The sequence below is a fragment of the Dromaius novaehollandiae genome, chromosome 5, assembly GCF_036370855.1.
Source record: "Dromaius novaehollandiae isolate bDroNov1 chromosome 5, bDroNov1.hap1, whole genome shotgun sequence".
NCBI classification, from domain to species: Eukaryota; Metazoa; Chordata; class Aves; order Casuariiformes; family Dromaiidae; genus Dromaius; species Dromaius novaehollandiae.
Window position 1 is genome coordinate 19,171,666 of NC_088102.1, and position 16,650 is coordinate 19,188,315.

Here is a 16,650-nt window from a genome sequence, read left to right on the forward strand (position 1 = left end):
GGGTAACTTTCTTTAATTGTGTCCAAGCTTGCATCTTGAAAACATGAGCTGTTCTATAGTAAAGCTCGTTTAACCTGCACTATTTGCCCTACTTGAATTTCAGATATTGAAGGAATGTTTTCAGTATTTAACCTGCAAATCTCACCAGTTCTTCAAAATAAGTTAGAGTACATGTAACTTTTCAACTGCTATTACCAAATCAAAATGGTTTTCCTTTTTTCTTTGTTGAGAAAAGCAAATAGTTGTTACTATGCTTAGATTTCTTCCCAGGGCAGCCACTGTGTAAATTCAGGAGAGGAAACTTATATAAGGGGCTGAAAGAAAGGGGTCTTATATTTGAATGCTATGGTGCAAGAACAGAGGAAAATTTTGATACAGTCTTTAAACATGCAAGTATTGATGAAACTTTACCTTTTGCTATGTGAAACTCCTTGTGTACAAAGCAGTATGGATTTAGGATTTCCTAATGGAATGATTTTTTTCCTCTCTTACCTAATAGTGTATTTTAGAAATAACTTTCAACTACAGATAAGTTATATATATGTATTATATATAAATATATTTCTTTTTCCATCATTAAATTCTGTCTAAAGTATTACATCACTGGCACTAAACTCTTGTATAAAAAAAAAAATTGCCTTGTGTGTGTAAAACATGTAACACTAAAAAGATACAAGAGGGAAAGTAGAAAGGCTTTGCCATTGTTTTGAATGGATAACAGCAGTGCTGTCTGATATTTTGAAAAGGCTATCCAAATAGGTGTGAATGAACAATAACATATATGGTTATATTTGATAAACTTTTTTAAAATAAATATGACTGTAGCTTCTGATATTTTTCCCTTAACTGAATATTTGCATACAGGCTTTCTCTTCTATATGGGTGAGGCACAGAGCCATCAAACATTAAGATCTCATCTTTGACATCTGTGGGTTTTGGATCAGATGTTATATATATATATATATATATACACACACACACATTAACACTGGACTAATTTTAATAATTCATATTTCATCATCACTGATTACTTTTTCATCTCTAGATGTTTCAAGATTTATGTGAAAACATTCTTGTTAGAAAGTTGGTGGTGATTGTATTTACACTACGTCTTCAAAAATTGTTTGCATTACAGTTTTAAAATACTCTAATATGTTTGTTTTGCTACAAGACCATGCATTCTTTTCATGGCATAATGTATCTGTAGCTTAGTTAACCCACAAACCATACTGGATGATTTCTGTGGATACTGTTATCAATAGCAGGTGAAGTCAGTCAGCTAAAAAGTAAGTTGCAATGTTAAACCATCATTTTCTAGTTTTTCAAGAATAATTAAAAAAAGAGGGAAAAAAAACCCTCTGTGCTACTTTCTTGGCTTCTTGCTTTACTTCAGCATTATAATGTGAACCAAAATAGGGGATATTTTTATTATCTTTAAGTATTTTGAAAAGTCTGAAGGGCATCCCTGATTTAATTGTAATAATTTAAGAGTTTCTCCCAAAAATCAGTTAATCAAACAGTATTGGAAAAGATGATATTTCTTTCATGTCATGCAGACACCTAACTTCATATTAAAATGATTCTTGGTGCAAGGTGTTTTGAGCATCTTAAACTGCAGGAAGTATTTGATAGCATGCCTGGGTCCCTACTTTTCTTTTGCTATTACTGTTAATAAGAGGAAATTTATTCTATGTTAAAATGATGTTTTAAATTAGCAAAAACAGTTAGGATACACATTTACATTTCATACCGTATCACTATATACTTTCCACAATTCTGGTGTATTTAATACTGGTCGGAGAGAGAAATGGGTTTGAAGTAGTGCATGAGTACTGATTTTTTTTTTTATGATAGCTAATTATAAGAGTGGTAAATAAGTTTAAAATTTTGTAATGCCTAAACCTCATGGAAAAATTGTTTATTGGGGAAGAGAGAAAACAACCTTTAATAGAATACCGTTAAAACTAACAGCTATTTCTGTAACTTCGAACCTTCTGGACCATGTGTTCCTGCCAACCTCAAAGTTGCCTCTGAATGACTGTAGACAGTAGAACAGAGAAGGCAATGCAGTTTTGCAGGCCAGCTATGAATCACTCACTAAGGCTCAGCAAGACATGGCTTGGGAAGCAACAAGCACTTTCTTCCTTCTGGTAAGGTGCCTCCGGTAGTATCTAACTCTGAAGCATGTTTTGTGGCTGTTACGTTCTCAGCACCTCTGTAAAAATGTTAAGATTTCAATTGTGATGTGTTCGTTGTTCTCAGCTTCGTGTTACCAATCATGTGGTTCTCTAATGATTAATCATTTTCTGTAGTTATTAATTGGAAAGTAGCGATGAATTAACTGCCCTGTATTTTATAAAAATATGCTGATATTGGAAATATCAGTATCATTTTTACTGTTTTAACGCTGCATTGTCTGTAACCATGCAGAACTCCCTGTTCTCCCTAAGTATTTTAAATACCTCATTCGATCAAAGAGAGAAAGACCTCTGCATCAGACCAGTGTTAGGGGAGCGGTTAGAAATCAAGTGTCCATCTTGTCAAGGAATGTCTACGGCCAAAGCAGAAGACGCTTAGATTTTAGGAACGTATGTATGATGTTAGAATAGAAAATGTGTGTATTCTTAAAGCATTTACAGTTGGATCCTGTGTTTTATTAATGGCATTCTACCTGGGCATGTGTATGTATTAAAGGTCAGGCTTACGTTAATCACAGGGCTTTATCGACCCAAATTTATGCTCAGGGTGGCGCGTGTGGTGCAATCGGCCTGTTTGTCTGCATGCCTCTCAGGCAACGTCATGTGCTGATGTTAGAGATGGGCTTCTCCAGCTGCTGCGTTGCACAGGCAGGGCCTGCCAGCCTTGCTGCCCAGGGATCACCGGCACAGCTCCACCGTGGCACCTTCCAGCCCCCTCCGACTGCGTTGCTACACCAAGAGTTTGTTTAAGAAGTGGTGAGACATACCACTTGCACGCAGTCTGCTGATAAGGCAGGCGCAGCCGGAGAGGCTCAGAGTTGAACGTGTGGCGGTCTGATTCACGGACTCCAATGTGCTGGATCAGAATCAACCTTATAAACTAGCCCGGATCGGTACTTTCCCAAAGGTCAAGTTCCCATCATCACTCCTTCTCATCCCGTGCGGCTACTACATTATCTACATACTGCTATTTATTCGTCCCAAGGCTTTTGGCTCCTTAACTCTATCTTGTCCAATCCCTCGCTGTCTGCTCCTATGGAAAGGAAAAAATACCACATTTCCAGTTTCGCTCCGGGGGAAGAAAGCCCTTCGCGCCACCTTACGTGTTTCGTGAAACGAACCTCGTTTCCTGGCCTGCCCTGGCAAGCACTCCAGCGGCTGTGGGCAGGGCTCTGCCACGGCTCCTTGGGGAGAAAAAGCTGTACCAGCACTCCCTGTGAAACCTTAGCATGATGCACTGGGCACACACACCAAATCTGTGGGATGGGAGGGATGTCCCAGACTTAGCTTCTTAAGGGCAGACAGCAGCAGGAAGCCACATAGAAGTGGGGCTTGTAGAGGAACAGCAAGTCTCAGGGGAATTAAAGCAACAAAAAGCTAATTTTTGTGGTGTTGCACAAGGGAAAACCCTGTTGTTGTCCCAAAGACCCTATTTCACTCCCTTTAAGTACTTTATTAGCAGCTTGCAGGTGTATGGCACAAAGTCCTGGACAGAGGAACGATAAAGCTGGGACGTTCCTGCCGCTAAAATAACTTTAAGTGTTCAGATTCGAAATCAGCTATAACTCATTCAACAGCCAAATGGGGGAGGGCAGGTGGCCGTGGTGGCCGCCTGAGGTGGGCCGCGGGGGCGGCAGCTGCGAGCGAGGCCCCCACTCCCGCTTCGCGGGCCGCTTCCTACGCCTCGATCCTCCCGGTCGCTGCTGCCGCCGTTAACGGCCCGGCCCCGCCCCGCCCCGCCTCGGGGCCGGCGAGTCGCGCTCGCGCCGCCTCAGCAACTCGCAGGGCCGCGAGTGCGCGCGCAGCCCCCGCGCGGGGCCTCGCTCCTCCACCGCTATCCCGGCAACCTCTGCTGCCTAGTACACGTCTCAGCCGCCGCGCGGGCGCTCTAGGCGGCTGCGGTCACTGTCGATGGTGATCGGTGGAAGACGGGAGGGGGTGTCATGGCGGCCGTCGAGGTGGCAGTGCCCGGAGCCGCCGGGAGGAGCCGCTGAGCAGGGTCGTGCAGGGGGGATGCGCGCGGTGCTGGCGGAGCGGGCGCCCAGACCGCTCTGCTGAGCCCCTAGCAGGAGCCTCGGCCTCCCTGGCCGGGGGAGGGAGGAGGCGGCCGCCCCTCGGCCCGCCGCGGCCACAGGGCCGGCTGAGCGGTGGCGGCGATGGCGTCGTGGCTGGGCGGGCTGGGCTCGGGGCTGGGCCAGTCCCTGGGGCAGGTGGGGGGCAGCCTGTCCTCGCTCACCGGCCAGATCTCCAGCTTCACCAAGGACATCCTGCTGGAGGGCACCGAGGAAGTGGGCGGTAAGAGGGGCCGGGGGAACCGGGCCGTGGCCGGCGGCGGGGAGGGCCGGGCTGCCGGCGGCCGAGGGGGGGCCTTCGCCGGGGCTGTGTGCGGGCGACAGCTCTGCGCGCCCCCGGAATAGGCCTGGTTTCGGGAGGGAGCCCTTCCTACGCCGTCCGCCTCCTCGGGGGCCGGCGGCGGTGGCTGTGCTGGCTGCACCTGCCGGCCGGCCGCCTCTGTCAGGGAGCTGAGCAGCCGTAGTAAAGGTCGGCTTGGTGCCTCTCGAGGGAGCTGCCGTGTTCCCTTGTTTTGTTTTTGTTTTAATTATGCCCCTGTGACCTCGGTACCTGGGAAATAAGCAAATATCTTTACAGGCTGTAATGTAAGAGGTAAATCTGTTCTGGATTTTTTATTCTGAAGTTTCTGAACTGCATGAATCAGTAATGAAAGCCCATGACAGCCTTCTGCCAAATAGTCTTCTGTTCGTTTGTTTAGTTTATCTAAAACTCCATTCGATTAGCTGCTTTTATAGGAACAGTGGCTTTATAAAACTGCAGAGTAGTAGTACCGCATTTTTTGCCTCTGTTTGTGATCTGAAGTCTGACGTGTCACACAGGCAAAGGTCCAGTATAATTGATGCTTTTGTTATTTACATTTCAGTAGGGCCCAGAGAATTCAATGGAGTCCTACCATTCTCCTGCAGCCAAGTAGGAGAATGTGGTCCTTGTATTATAGAAGTTAGATGCAAAAGCCATTAAAAAAAGAAAGAAAGAAAAAAGCTGGGGCATCAGAGTAAGATGTTCCATAAAATAACGGTAAATTTAGTCTAGAATATAGTATCTTCTTATTTTTCATTAATACCTTTTTTAAGAGTTTTTGACTAGAACTTTAGATTTTTCTTGAAATACATGGTGATACATAGCTGAAGGTTAATTTTACTAATGTTATTTACCATCCTGAAAATATAACTTATTTAAAAGTAAGTATTCTAAAGTAAGTGTTAACAATAGCAACCACAAAAAACAGCTGTGACTTTTAAATGCTCAAATTAGAATGTTAAATTAAACAATTTTACCTAGTTCACAGCTTCACAATTATGAAAGTATTGTATAAAGACATTACCTTGTGATCAGGCTGAGACTACCAGGCTAACTTTTTTCCTTTTATATGGTTAAAATGCTCTGAAGAGAGAAACTTATTCTGATGACTGAGAAAAAGTTACCCTGTTCATTCAGTTCTGAAACATTTGCTTAGAATTGTTTTAAATTCTCCAACCCATATTAGTTTAGGTTAGAAACTTACTATACACTTCTAAACTGTGTAGTCATCTGATGCATCTCTTTTACCCTTAAAAAAGACATTGAGATTCCAAATCACAGATTTGTGGTTCAGTTTATGTGAGAGATGGCTAATGTTCAGCAGTTATTTCCAGATGTGCTTGACTGATAGATATTGCTGTGAACAGCTTTGTTGTATTTAAAAGTCTTTTATGGGATATTAGCCATTCTCTCTTGAGGGTGTAACAATCCAATGGCATCTAAATGCTCTTCTGTTCCAGTAAAGATCTTTGCATACCATATGGCCTAAAGAACACTTTTTCGAGCAATTCCTTTCCTTCCTTTTTACCCAGACTTTTAATGTCACCCCTTATATCCACTGTCTGAGCCAAAATAACGATGGTGTTCACAGAGTATTCACTTTAACATCTTTAGTTTAACAGGTTTTGTGTGCAGATTGTTGCCTCTGCAGCACTTGAGCATGGCCTTAAACAGCACATGGGAAATTAAAAAATAATAATTGCTTGGATGTTCATATTTATTTCAAAGACTGCTAGTGTTGCTGTCTAGCCAGTTATATGTGTTTCTTCATTTATAAAAGGAAAAATGTTGTTTCCTTCTATTAACAAGTGCGACCCAGGAGAAATAAGCATAGCCTGTTTGAGGAACATTGATCACTGCAGTATCCGAGGATAGAATAATGTGCCTTTTGTATTATACAAATTGGTATAGTCAAATTATGTGCATGTCTTGTGGAGTTTTCAAGTTTTTTTTTTTTAATGGATGCAGGGTTGGTCTTTTGTTGTTTATTTGGTGATTTGCTGTTTTGAAATTTTAGTCGGTCTCACCAATGTGTGTTTTATGCAACTAATTCATGTTGTGAACCCTCACATGAAATTATTGAGAAATACAACTTGTCATGTTAAGGGCAAAGTCCAAAATGAAGAGCAGATTCAGAGATACAAAGCAGTCAAGTAAATACTTTTCCTTTTTTTAAAAGCTTAAATTTGTACTTTTCCAGTAGTTTTGTGATCTGACTGAAAGCCTAGATAAGAGAAAACTATTTTAGGTTCAAAAGACTCTGTGGTCTGAAAAATAATTTTGACAGTGTTCTGTTAAAAGTCGCTTACGACATTTCCATAGGAGTAAAGATTTAAGCAGTCTAGAGTAAAAATACTTATTAATAACTTTGGTCTTAATGTCTACATAACAGATTTAAAGTAGTTTAACAAAACTGAAGATTTTCATTTTTCTTTCAGATGCAGCAACAGAACTCCATGTGTCCAATTCTAGACTCAGAGAAGTAGAAAGTATTAATGCAGCACAGAAGTCAGAAGTAAGAAATTTTGGAATACATTTACTGTAATTAAAAACAATAAATAAAAGTTATTAAGTGTGGCTGAATAAGATGAATTATTGCACTGAAGATGCTCATCCTTGGGAAGTTCTGGAAACAAGGATGACAGTGGTAGTAGAATCTTGCTCTTTTCTTTGTTGGCTGACTGTCATCACAGTTAGAGGGGCTGATTTGTGCACTGGGGCTTGGACCTTAGCAGTAGACTTTGGCTCTGAGAACCTCTCAAATGCAAAGTTCTTTTAAGTTTTGATAAGTCTTAGCTGGTAAAGAGTTAAGTGGTTTATTGTGTTTTAAGTATGACCACAAGTCAAAGCAAATCTAGAATGACTGCTTTTGTGCTTGACAGTATATCTTTTGTGGCAAGCTTTGAAGTCTAGAGGATGTGCTCCCTGATACGGCACTGTGTCCATGTTCCCTGCTGTATGGTCCTTTTGACATAGCTACAGATGCTCGTGCTCTTCTGTGGCTGCTTACAAATCCCTTGTACCCGTGTGGCAAGTAATTGTGTCCTTTTAGAAGGACCAGTTGATCTTGTGACTTTATGGCTGTAAACCAGCCACCTTCATGTGCTTTGCCCTTAAGAGCAGTGTGAAGGTATATTGGGAGGTAACAGTTTTTGTTTGTCCTGTTTCTAGGTTCTTAGCATCTGCTGCTGGCCACTGTCAGAGAGAGCATACTGGGCTGTATGGATATTAGCTATAGTTTATGTTCTGTGGCTGTTCTGAAATTCCACCTATCAAAATGCTGTCCATCATATGACGATTAATTCAGCTCTGAAATTTTTTTTTTCTTGGCGTTTACCTCTGGTCACCACAAACCTTTGAGGGTGAACTAAAGTCTGTGCTATGTAAAACTGGAAAGCTTGGACATGAAAATGATTTGGGGCCTACAGTTGGAGTTGCTTTTAACATGCGTTTTGAGTGAAATAACATAATAAATATATTATTTAATTCATTTACTTTTACTGTTTAGCAACCTTCTGCTTTTCTAGTTCTGTAAGAGCTAGTTGTTCAGAACTTACTAACATCCATTTCTCATTTCTGCTAGAATGAGAGACTGAAAAAAGTTTGTAGTGATTTAGAAGAAAAGCATGAATCAGCAGAACTTCAAATAAAACAGTTGTCTATAGAGTACCGAAATCAGCTACAACAAAAAGAGGTATGATACAGAGTAAAATATTTGAGTAAGTACGTCCAATAAATTTATGTGTTTTGTTGATTAGTATTTTTGTTTGATTGTCTGTGCCTTTTCGGTAGAAGTATCAAACGCAGTTATAAATATACTGATGTTTTCTTCATTTATTAGTGTAGAGACTGCGAGACTAAGACATAAATTCTATTGAATCATGTAATATAACCACAGCTGCCAGAAGATAGATGAGAAGAGAGAAAACTCTTCAGAAATATCATGTGTATATCAGAATTCCTATCCTTTTTATTATCACTGTGAGAAAGGATACTTTAACTGCTTTGTATTTCTAATTCAGTTATCTTTGTTAAGGAAGGTGCAGAGGGGCAAATACTCATTTGAAGCAGTTATTTTTCTCTGTGGATATCGTTTATTTATCTTAAAGTGTACAATTGAAACAGAGCTAGCTTTCATAACTTGAGAAAGTGTATCTTTGTGATGTAAATGGATCAACTCTGCAAACTACAGTGTAATGTGAGTTTTCACAGTTAAGAAAGTTCTTAAGAAAGTTGCCGGAATGCCAAGAATATTATACAAAATTAGTTTTGCTTCTGCTTTATTTATAAACATATCTGGGAACTAGAGGAGGCAAATTTTGAGATGTGCAGTATTCTGCTCATTAAGTATAATAATACAGTTGTTAAAAGAAAATTGTATGCAGCCAATTTCAGTGTGATGTGAATAAGTGCATTTGCAATACTTTGAAATGTTGAGCATAATATAAATAATTTATCTTAAAACCCTCCTTGAAAATTGTAACTTATTGTACAGCTCGTTAGCCTGAATCTTGCCATAGGACTCAAGTACCTTGGCTGCTGAAAAAGCACCAAAATCTCTTGTTGATAAAGATTTAGAAATACTTAACTAAAAAGTATTAAAACTTTTATGTCTCTTAGTGTGAGATATTTTGTAACAAGTCTGTTAAGACTGATTTTCTCCATTAGGAGAGTGTTTGTTTTCCTTTTTTCTTTAGTAAAAATCTTCATGGCAAGAGGAGTGTGGGGTGGGTTGGTTGGTTTACGTTTAAAAAGGATGATGTAGAATATTTTTTTATATTCTTCTTACTGAAACAATACACTATATTCTGAATATTCAGGTGGAAATCAGCCATCTAAAAGCTAGACAGAATGCACTACAGGAACAATTGCAGAAGGTACAGACAGCTGCTCAGTCAGCACAGTTAGGAGCTGGTGTTTTGCCACCGGCCACTACATCAGCTTCCTTTGTTCCAGTGGTTAGACATTCCTCAGGTTTTCAAGATGACGACATGGATTTTGGAGATATAATCTGGTCACAACAAGAAATAAACAGATTGTCCAATGAAGTCTCTAGGCTTGAATCTGAGGTCGACCACTGGAAGCAGATTGCACAGGTGAGTGAGTCACCTCCCTCCTCTCCCTCCCCTCTGTGCCTCTGGATTAGTGTTTTCAGTGCATTTGGCCTTCCTGGAGCAGGTTTTTAAAAATTTTATGCTTTCAAATTTATAGAATCAACATGATTTGATGGAAGAGGTGAAACATAGTCTTTTGGTCTTTTTTTTGCCTATATGGTTGGTGGCACATTGAGTGACTGTTTTCCAAACACTTTTTCAAAATGCATTTAAGCATGATTTGTTGAGTTAGGAAAAGCATTCCATAAACATTTACCCAGAATATTAGTACTACTTCAGGGTTAAATTTTTATGCAGCTTTTAAAAAAATACTCCTCTTCTTCCTGGCTATGCTATTAATTGTTTATTGAGAGCACAGTACTGTTCAAAGTGATAGTTACATGTTTGCATATTATTTTTCTTTACTCTTTTCTCACTGCTTGATATGTCAGTTACAACTTGTGGTCTGCTGAGACAAGAAAGAATATAATCATTCAAGCTGTTGTTGATGTGAGTCGTCATTTCTCAAGCTATTGTCTGATTTCAGAGATAGTACTTGGCCCATGTGGAAATGCCAAAGTAAAATGAAGCAACCCTGTTGTCTTACTAGGTGCAATAGCACTTCCCCCTCCCCCTCCCCGCCAAACTTTTACACATTTGCAGGTAGTGGGGAAAAAAAAAACATGGAAAACTAGTGTTTCCATTTCTGAGTGAAATTATTGTAGATTTGAACTTTGCTTCATGTTAGTAATTCTGATAATCTTAAAATGATACCGTGGTAGACACTGCAGCTTCTTTGTTTTCTGCCTTTGATTATCTTATTGATGAAGTGCTTACAGGAAAAATATTAGGTATTTATCACAGTTTCCACATGGAGAGGATATTTTTCTTTTCTTACCTAGCCTTCCAAAGTGCAAGGGGCAAATGATGCAGAACAGAGTGAAGTCTGTAAACTGCAAAATATCATTAAGGTAAGATGACAACTTTGACAAGCCAGTCCTCTCTTATCCTTTATTCTTGAAGGTTTAGTTACAGCAAGACTTTCATGAATAAAGTTTAAAATATTTACAGCACTGGTACTTACATTTCTTCTATTAAATAATGGGGGGGGCACTGAATTGTACTGCTGGCTGAAATGGTGCTGTGCCCTGTCAACATGATCTGATTTGCTTTGAAATCTAGGGGAGAGGGTGTTTATGTAACTTGCTGAATATAGTACTTAAGCTTAAAAGGGTGATGTTAGCGTTTGTAGGGGCAGTTAATGTTCAGAAGTAGTTGATGACTTGTGATAATGAATTTTAGATGCTCAAAATACTTTTTTTTTTACCTACATTCTCAGAAATACCTTGGCCCTTTTTTAATTGAAGAAACAAATACAGATTTGCATGTCATACTTGAAGGTTACTAAATATATGTCCTGCTATATCCACTTCCTATGACTTAAAGTCTATAGAGATTATAATTTTAATACTTACTATTGTGAACATACTGTTTTTAAAGGAATATCTTTTTAAATGTTAAAAAAAAAAAACAAGAAACAACCTCTTCTATGAGAAATACTTTAATTTTACTGGGAAAAGTTTTTGTTTCTTTTGTATTGTTTCTTGCTTAAGGTTGTGTACTATATTTTAACATTCTGTTTATCTAACAATATTTTTAGGAACTCAAACAGAATTTAAGTCAAGGAATAGATGAACATCAGCATGAGCTTTCGGTGTTGCAGGATGCACACAGACAAAAGCTAGTAGAGATAAGTCGTCGACATCGAGAAGAGCTGAGTGAATATGAGGAACGAATTGAAGAACTTGAGAATCAGTTACAGCAAGGTGTATATTACCACATGCACTTTTTTGATGCTATTTTCTGATTTAATGTGCAGTGAGTTCTGGTTAAAGCATAAAACAGGTATATAATAAACAGTGTGATACATGTCAAATACTTATTTAGAAATCTGAATTTAAACTTTAGTTCAGCTTTATGCTTCAGACACATGGCCTGATATCTTATGTGCACTGTGCTTGGGTTGAACACTGGAATGATAGCATTTCAGTTTCTAACGTCTGTCGATTTAGACGGTCATTTTCTTTGTATCAAATTTTACGCTCTCAATTCTACACTTCCTGTTTTTTAGCTGAATGTAGAAGTGGAAGAGATGTGCAGTGCTGAAGATGAGAACATTTCAGCACAAAAATAGTTTTGTTGAGAAGCAATACGTACCAGTTCGGTTCCTTGATTGAAGCTCATGGGTTGCAGTAAGGACCATGCATGTACCTATGGCATGGCTAGATTGTAGGAGAAGCACAGTAATTGTCATAAGAAGCTTTCCATTGTGTCACGCAAGTCCTTCACATTACATAAAAATACATAGGCTTGTCAATTAGGTCTCTTTTAGGGATTTCTTTGCACAAATGCATACCTTAAAAAAACCAAAAAGCTAAGTACCTGTGAGTCTGCATTTTATGGTGTGTTAAAACTCAGATTTCTAAATAGTGTATATTCTCCTTTTGGAAAGAGAGACCAATAAAGACAGGATTTTCTGCTTGGAAAGAAAGGAAATATTTTTGCAGCCTCTTAAGTTCTAAAGTAGTACTGACAGGAAATTTATTTCTTAAAATTAGATGGCTGATAGGATATAACCTGACTTTTAAGTACACTGTATGTCTATCAGCAGGGCTCATTTAGCAAAACAAAGGGAGGAATCCCATATCTCTTGCTTTACAAGTCATCACAAAATAAATACTGTTTACAGCTTTTGAAGTATTAGAATATTTCACTGTATTTTCATTTTGGTTGTCTTGTATTTGAGAACATCATAATATAGGTTGTAGAAATTCCTGTTTGAACTTGCACTTGAATTCACAAGCAGCGTTGTTTTCATTTAACTTTTTTCTTTACATTTTTGATTCTGCCTTTTTGTACTCTGACAATTGCATTGTAAGGATTGTACGAAGCTATGAATGTTGTTATAGTAGGGTGCATCTGTAAAAAATATAATTTCTGCAAAATGAGATCATTAGGTGGAAAAAAAATTATGCGTTATCTAACAAAAGAGATTATCAAGTAAGCTTTAGTCCTTGCAGGCACCTGAAACTGATAGGAGATGCAATCTTGAATTTTTAAGATCTACTAGCAAAAATGCATTGCATATGCAAAGTATTACACACTGACAGCCATTCAGCAACCCTTTAAAATCAAATGAAATTATATTAAATAAATAGTGATTTTTGCATCAAGGTGGATTAGCTCTTTTTTGGTAAATTAATCTTAGGAAATTGAGGAATTTCTTATCCAGATAAATTAGCTTCTGTCACCTTCCCCACATTTCCTGATCAAGCATATTTTAATTCAGACTTGATCATCCTGTGTCTTGTAACTCCCACCTTTCAAAACTGTTTTGAGCCAGGGATGTGTAAGTATTTGAAGAGCTGTTTATCAGATCACTCATATGTATGGCACTACCTCAAGTGTTAATAAGTCTTTTGTATGTGATAATCATATCTCCGTTTTAGACTATCTCCTTCTGTCAGGACAAGAGTAGGAAAAGGAGACTTTTGGGTAAAAGATCTGCAGAGCTGGTATTGGTTAGTATTGGAAACTTAATCTTTCTTGCTTTTCAGGTGGTTTAAGCACTGATGCTACAGATGATTCTAAAATTAGTGAACAGAAAAAGAATACTCAGACTCTAGATGCTGGAAAAGCAGAAGACCTGCAGATTATAAAGGACCTAGAGGATGAAATACAAAAATTAAATCACAAACTGTCTTCTGCCAAAGAAAAAGAAAAAAATCTGCTGAAAGAGCAAGAATTGATTAAGATAGAAAAAATCCAAGTAACGCAAGAGTATGAAAGTCTAAAATCTGATTTTAGTGAGCTTCAAAGTTCTGTTGCAGAGCAGGATGCTCTCTTGAAAGAACAGGAGAAGAAGTTCCCATCAAAGACATCACTACTTCCAGAAGATGTCATCAGACTACAGCAAGCCCTGTTAGGTATGAGGAGTGTGTATGTGTGTGTGTGAATCATATCCTCACAGGTTTCCACTGAACAATCATATCCTCACAGGTTTCCACTCTTAGTGCTCAGAATTTATTTTTAAAGGTTGTAGCTGCAAACTGCTGTTTTAGCAAGGGGTTGACTACTGAGGTGAGGGCAGCAGAAAAGAAAACATAATTAGGACTAGCAGGATGATTGTAGGGTTTCTGATTAGCTAAGTAAATGTGTCTGCCAACTGTTTGCTAGGATTTTTCTTTCTTTAAATGTCAATATGACTGAATAGAATAGAAGTTGTTTCTTTAAATTATAAAAGTACATTTTTTGTGTGCAAAGGCAGTCTGATGCTAGTATCTTCTTCTTTAGAGACAGTGCAATATATGTTTTACAAGTATATCTATATGTAGAACATCTTTTAATATTGCGTAACTAATATACTGTAGTACCAAAGTCCTTCTAATGTGGATTCAATTGTAAAAATAGTGCTGTACTTTGTGGTCGTCATTGATGGTACATATGAATCTTTTACAGCATTGACACTTAAACAAATATAAACCGTCACAAAACACTGTGAAACTCTTCTTTCTTCAAGAAGAAGATGGGAGAATTATTTGTTTTTTGTTGTTGTTGTTTTGGAAGTAGCACATTAATTTTTTTTGTTTTCCCTTATAGAAGCAGAAAAGGAAATAGCAAGACTTTCAAGTTTAAATCAGGTAAAACAATTTGAAAATTATGTCAACAGAAAATTTGTAACAATAACTCATGGGAAAACACGTTCTTGGCACTGTAAATTTTTTGAAGCTTTCATGCTTCTATATAAGTAATCTTGTAATCAAGGAAATAATTTTAGATTAATTTTATAATTACATATGGAGGTAATGGAAATAATGTATTTTGATCTGTGAAACCCCACAGCCTACTGTGTTAAAGGAAACTAATGGTGTTCCTCATACCACATTATGTAAGCTGCTGTAATGTATGGTTCTACAGTATTAATTGGACGTAGACTTGAATTACTAGATAGATAATACTTTAGATACTATAAAGCTATGTTCATATCATGTATGTGTTTATTATTCCATGTTCCTTTGCAGGTAAATATTTACTAATACAGCCTGTGCTATTTAAATACTTTGAATCCTCATCTGAAGTATGTCACTGTCTAAATACTGATTGTGTGGTTTTTTTATAGACTGACAGTTTCATTGGTATGGGGAAGGATGTTCAGGCATTTATGCTAGATCTACCGGTTCTTAAAGAGGAGAATTTAAAGCTGAGAAAAGAGAAGGTATGTATGTTAGTTTTTCTGGACTGTGTTTAAATATTTCATGCAATATAGGCAAAGCATTAAAATATTCTGAAACCTATACCAAAAATAATACTGTTTTATTTTTATTCTAAGTGTAGTTGGTATTAGCTGATTATTGCAGTTGGGTAAACACTTCAGTCAAGTATAACATCTCAACATACAACTGTTTTAAGGTCCTTCTGACTTTTATTATTACATGCCTTTCAGTTAAGGATTTCATTCTTGTTTTTAATTACTTGAAAGTGTATTCGCTTGACCTGCTGAAAGGGAAAATTCAGCAATTTTTAATGTGATGTGGCATTGTGAAATATTTGTTGTTTATTTGATGGAATACTGCATTTCAGAAGCTATATTTTACATAAGATAAATTTATTTCATTTACCATTTCATAGAATTGATCCTTCTTCTGCTAAGTATTCTGGATTAGTTCATTACATTATAATCGAGGACTTCAGAAGCACTAACATCGAATGGTATTCTGTAAAATCTGTCATTATTTTTCACCTCTTCTCTCAGTCTATGTAACCATGTTTCTGTGTAGACACTGTCATCAGTTCTAAACATTTTTTTCTTTCTTGCAATGCTGTAATAATACATTCCATCTTGCTGATTAAATTAAGCCTGCGTGGAACGTTGGCTTAGCTTCTGGCAGGGTTGACTCAGTCCCTCATAAACCCTGGGCTGATAGGTTTGGCTTAGTTTATTTTGTATCCAGGAATATTTTTGAGCTGAGGTCTTCTGAGGTTTGCATGAATTCAAGTATTCCCATGGCATTTTTCATAAGAATGTTCTTCAGGTGTTCTTGGTTAAAACTCCCCCTCTCGTCATGCAGCATAGTGTGTGTTTAGGGTGTCCCCAAGAGATGTAGATGTGACAGCTGGGGATCTGCACCTCAGAGGTGGATGCAACTTCACTTGTCAGGTCATAGCTTTCTTCTGTGCAGAAGCTTGTAAATTGCACTGCTAACCTTTGTGATGAGGAAGTCATTGTGTATGTATGGATGTTGGAGACAGAGACTTCACAGTGAAGAATATTTAACTGGGATGATAGTCATGTAGGCCTAAGGGTTCTGATATGAAAAATGACTGCTTTGCTTTTACTGCTTAAGAAGAAAGAAACCATCTGAAATCTAAACATTTTATAAGTTTCAGCAAGCCAAATTAACATTTAGAATTTTTTTGTTTAACTTAAGGAGGAACTTCAGAAGGAACTGACAAATGCACAACATAAAACTGAGAATATTCTTTCTACATGTACTGAGGATCAGAATTCAGAATTAAGTCAGTTAAGGCAAGATTTGGAAAGAAAAGAGCAAGAGTTAAATGAAAGTATTGCTGAAAGAGAAACCTTAATAGCAGAGTTGGAAGAACTGGACAAGCAAAATCAAGAAGCTACTCAGGTAAAAAATATTGCAATTAATTATTAAACTGGTAAAACAGATGTTTAGGGGTCTTTTTTGTTGTCTTTTAAATTGAGCTTTGCATGTGCATATCAGGGATATATAAGTTATCCTGTGTGGCAATAAAATAATCGCAGGACCAGTGGTTCACCTTATTCCCTGCCCTGCCGAAAGAGAGTCTGATGCAAAATTCTGAAGTGCAACAAAGCCATTTATTACTGGCAAACAAATAATGTTAGATGCCCATAATGAATGTTTCTTTTCTATGTCCTGTCCAATAGAAATTATTTT

The 16,650-nt window shown here is 38.0% G+C and overlaps 1 protein-coding gene across 4 annotated transcripts in view; it reads left to right on the plus strand.

The window, feature by feature from the left end:
- Window positions 1-4,003: 4,003 nt before the first annotated feature.
- The window catches only part of TRIP11 (thyroid hormone receptor interactor 11), a 36,401-nt gene continuing 23,754 nt past the window's right edge, over window positions 4,004-16,650 (plus strand). The window contains exons 1-10 of one of the 4 annotated variants that reach the window (XM_026111775.2): window positions 4,004-4,493; window positions 7,010-7,086; window positions 8,155-8,265; window positions 9,392-9,667; window positions 10,567-10,635; window positions 11,325-11,490; window positions 13,282-13,650; window positions 14,324-14,364; window positions 14,844-14,939; window positions 16,153-16,359. In XM_026111775.2, coding sequence (XP_025967560.2) covers window positions 4,355-4,493; window positions 7,010-7,086; window positions 8,155-8,265; window positions 9,392-9,667; window positions 10,567-10,635; window positions 11,325-11,490; window positions 13,282-13,650; window positions 14,324-14,364; window positions 14,844-14,939; window positions 16,153-16,359 — 1,551 coding nt within the window. In that variant the 5' untranslated portion in view covers window positions 4,004-4,354. Of the gene's footprint in view, window positions 4,494-7,009; window positions 7,087-8,154; window positions 8,266-9,391; window positions 9,668-10,566; window positions 10,636-11,324; window positions 11,491-13,281; window positions 13,651-14,323; window positions 14,365-14,843; window positions 14,940-16,152; window positions 16,360-16,650 lie in introns of those variants that run through there. The other 3 variants (XM_026111791.2, XM_064512168.1, XM_026111785.2) reach the window with 3 other exon arrangements.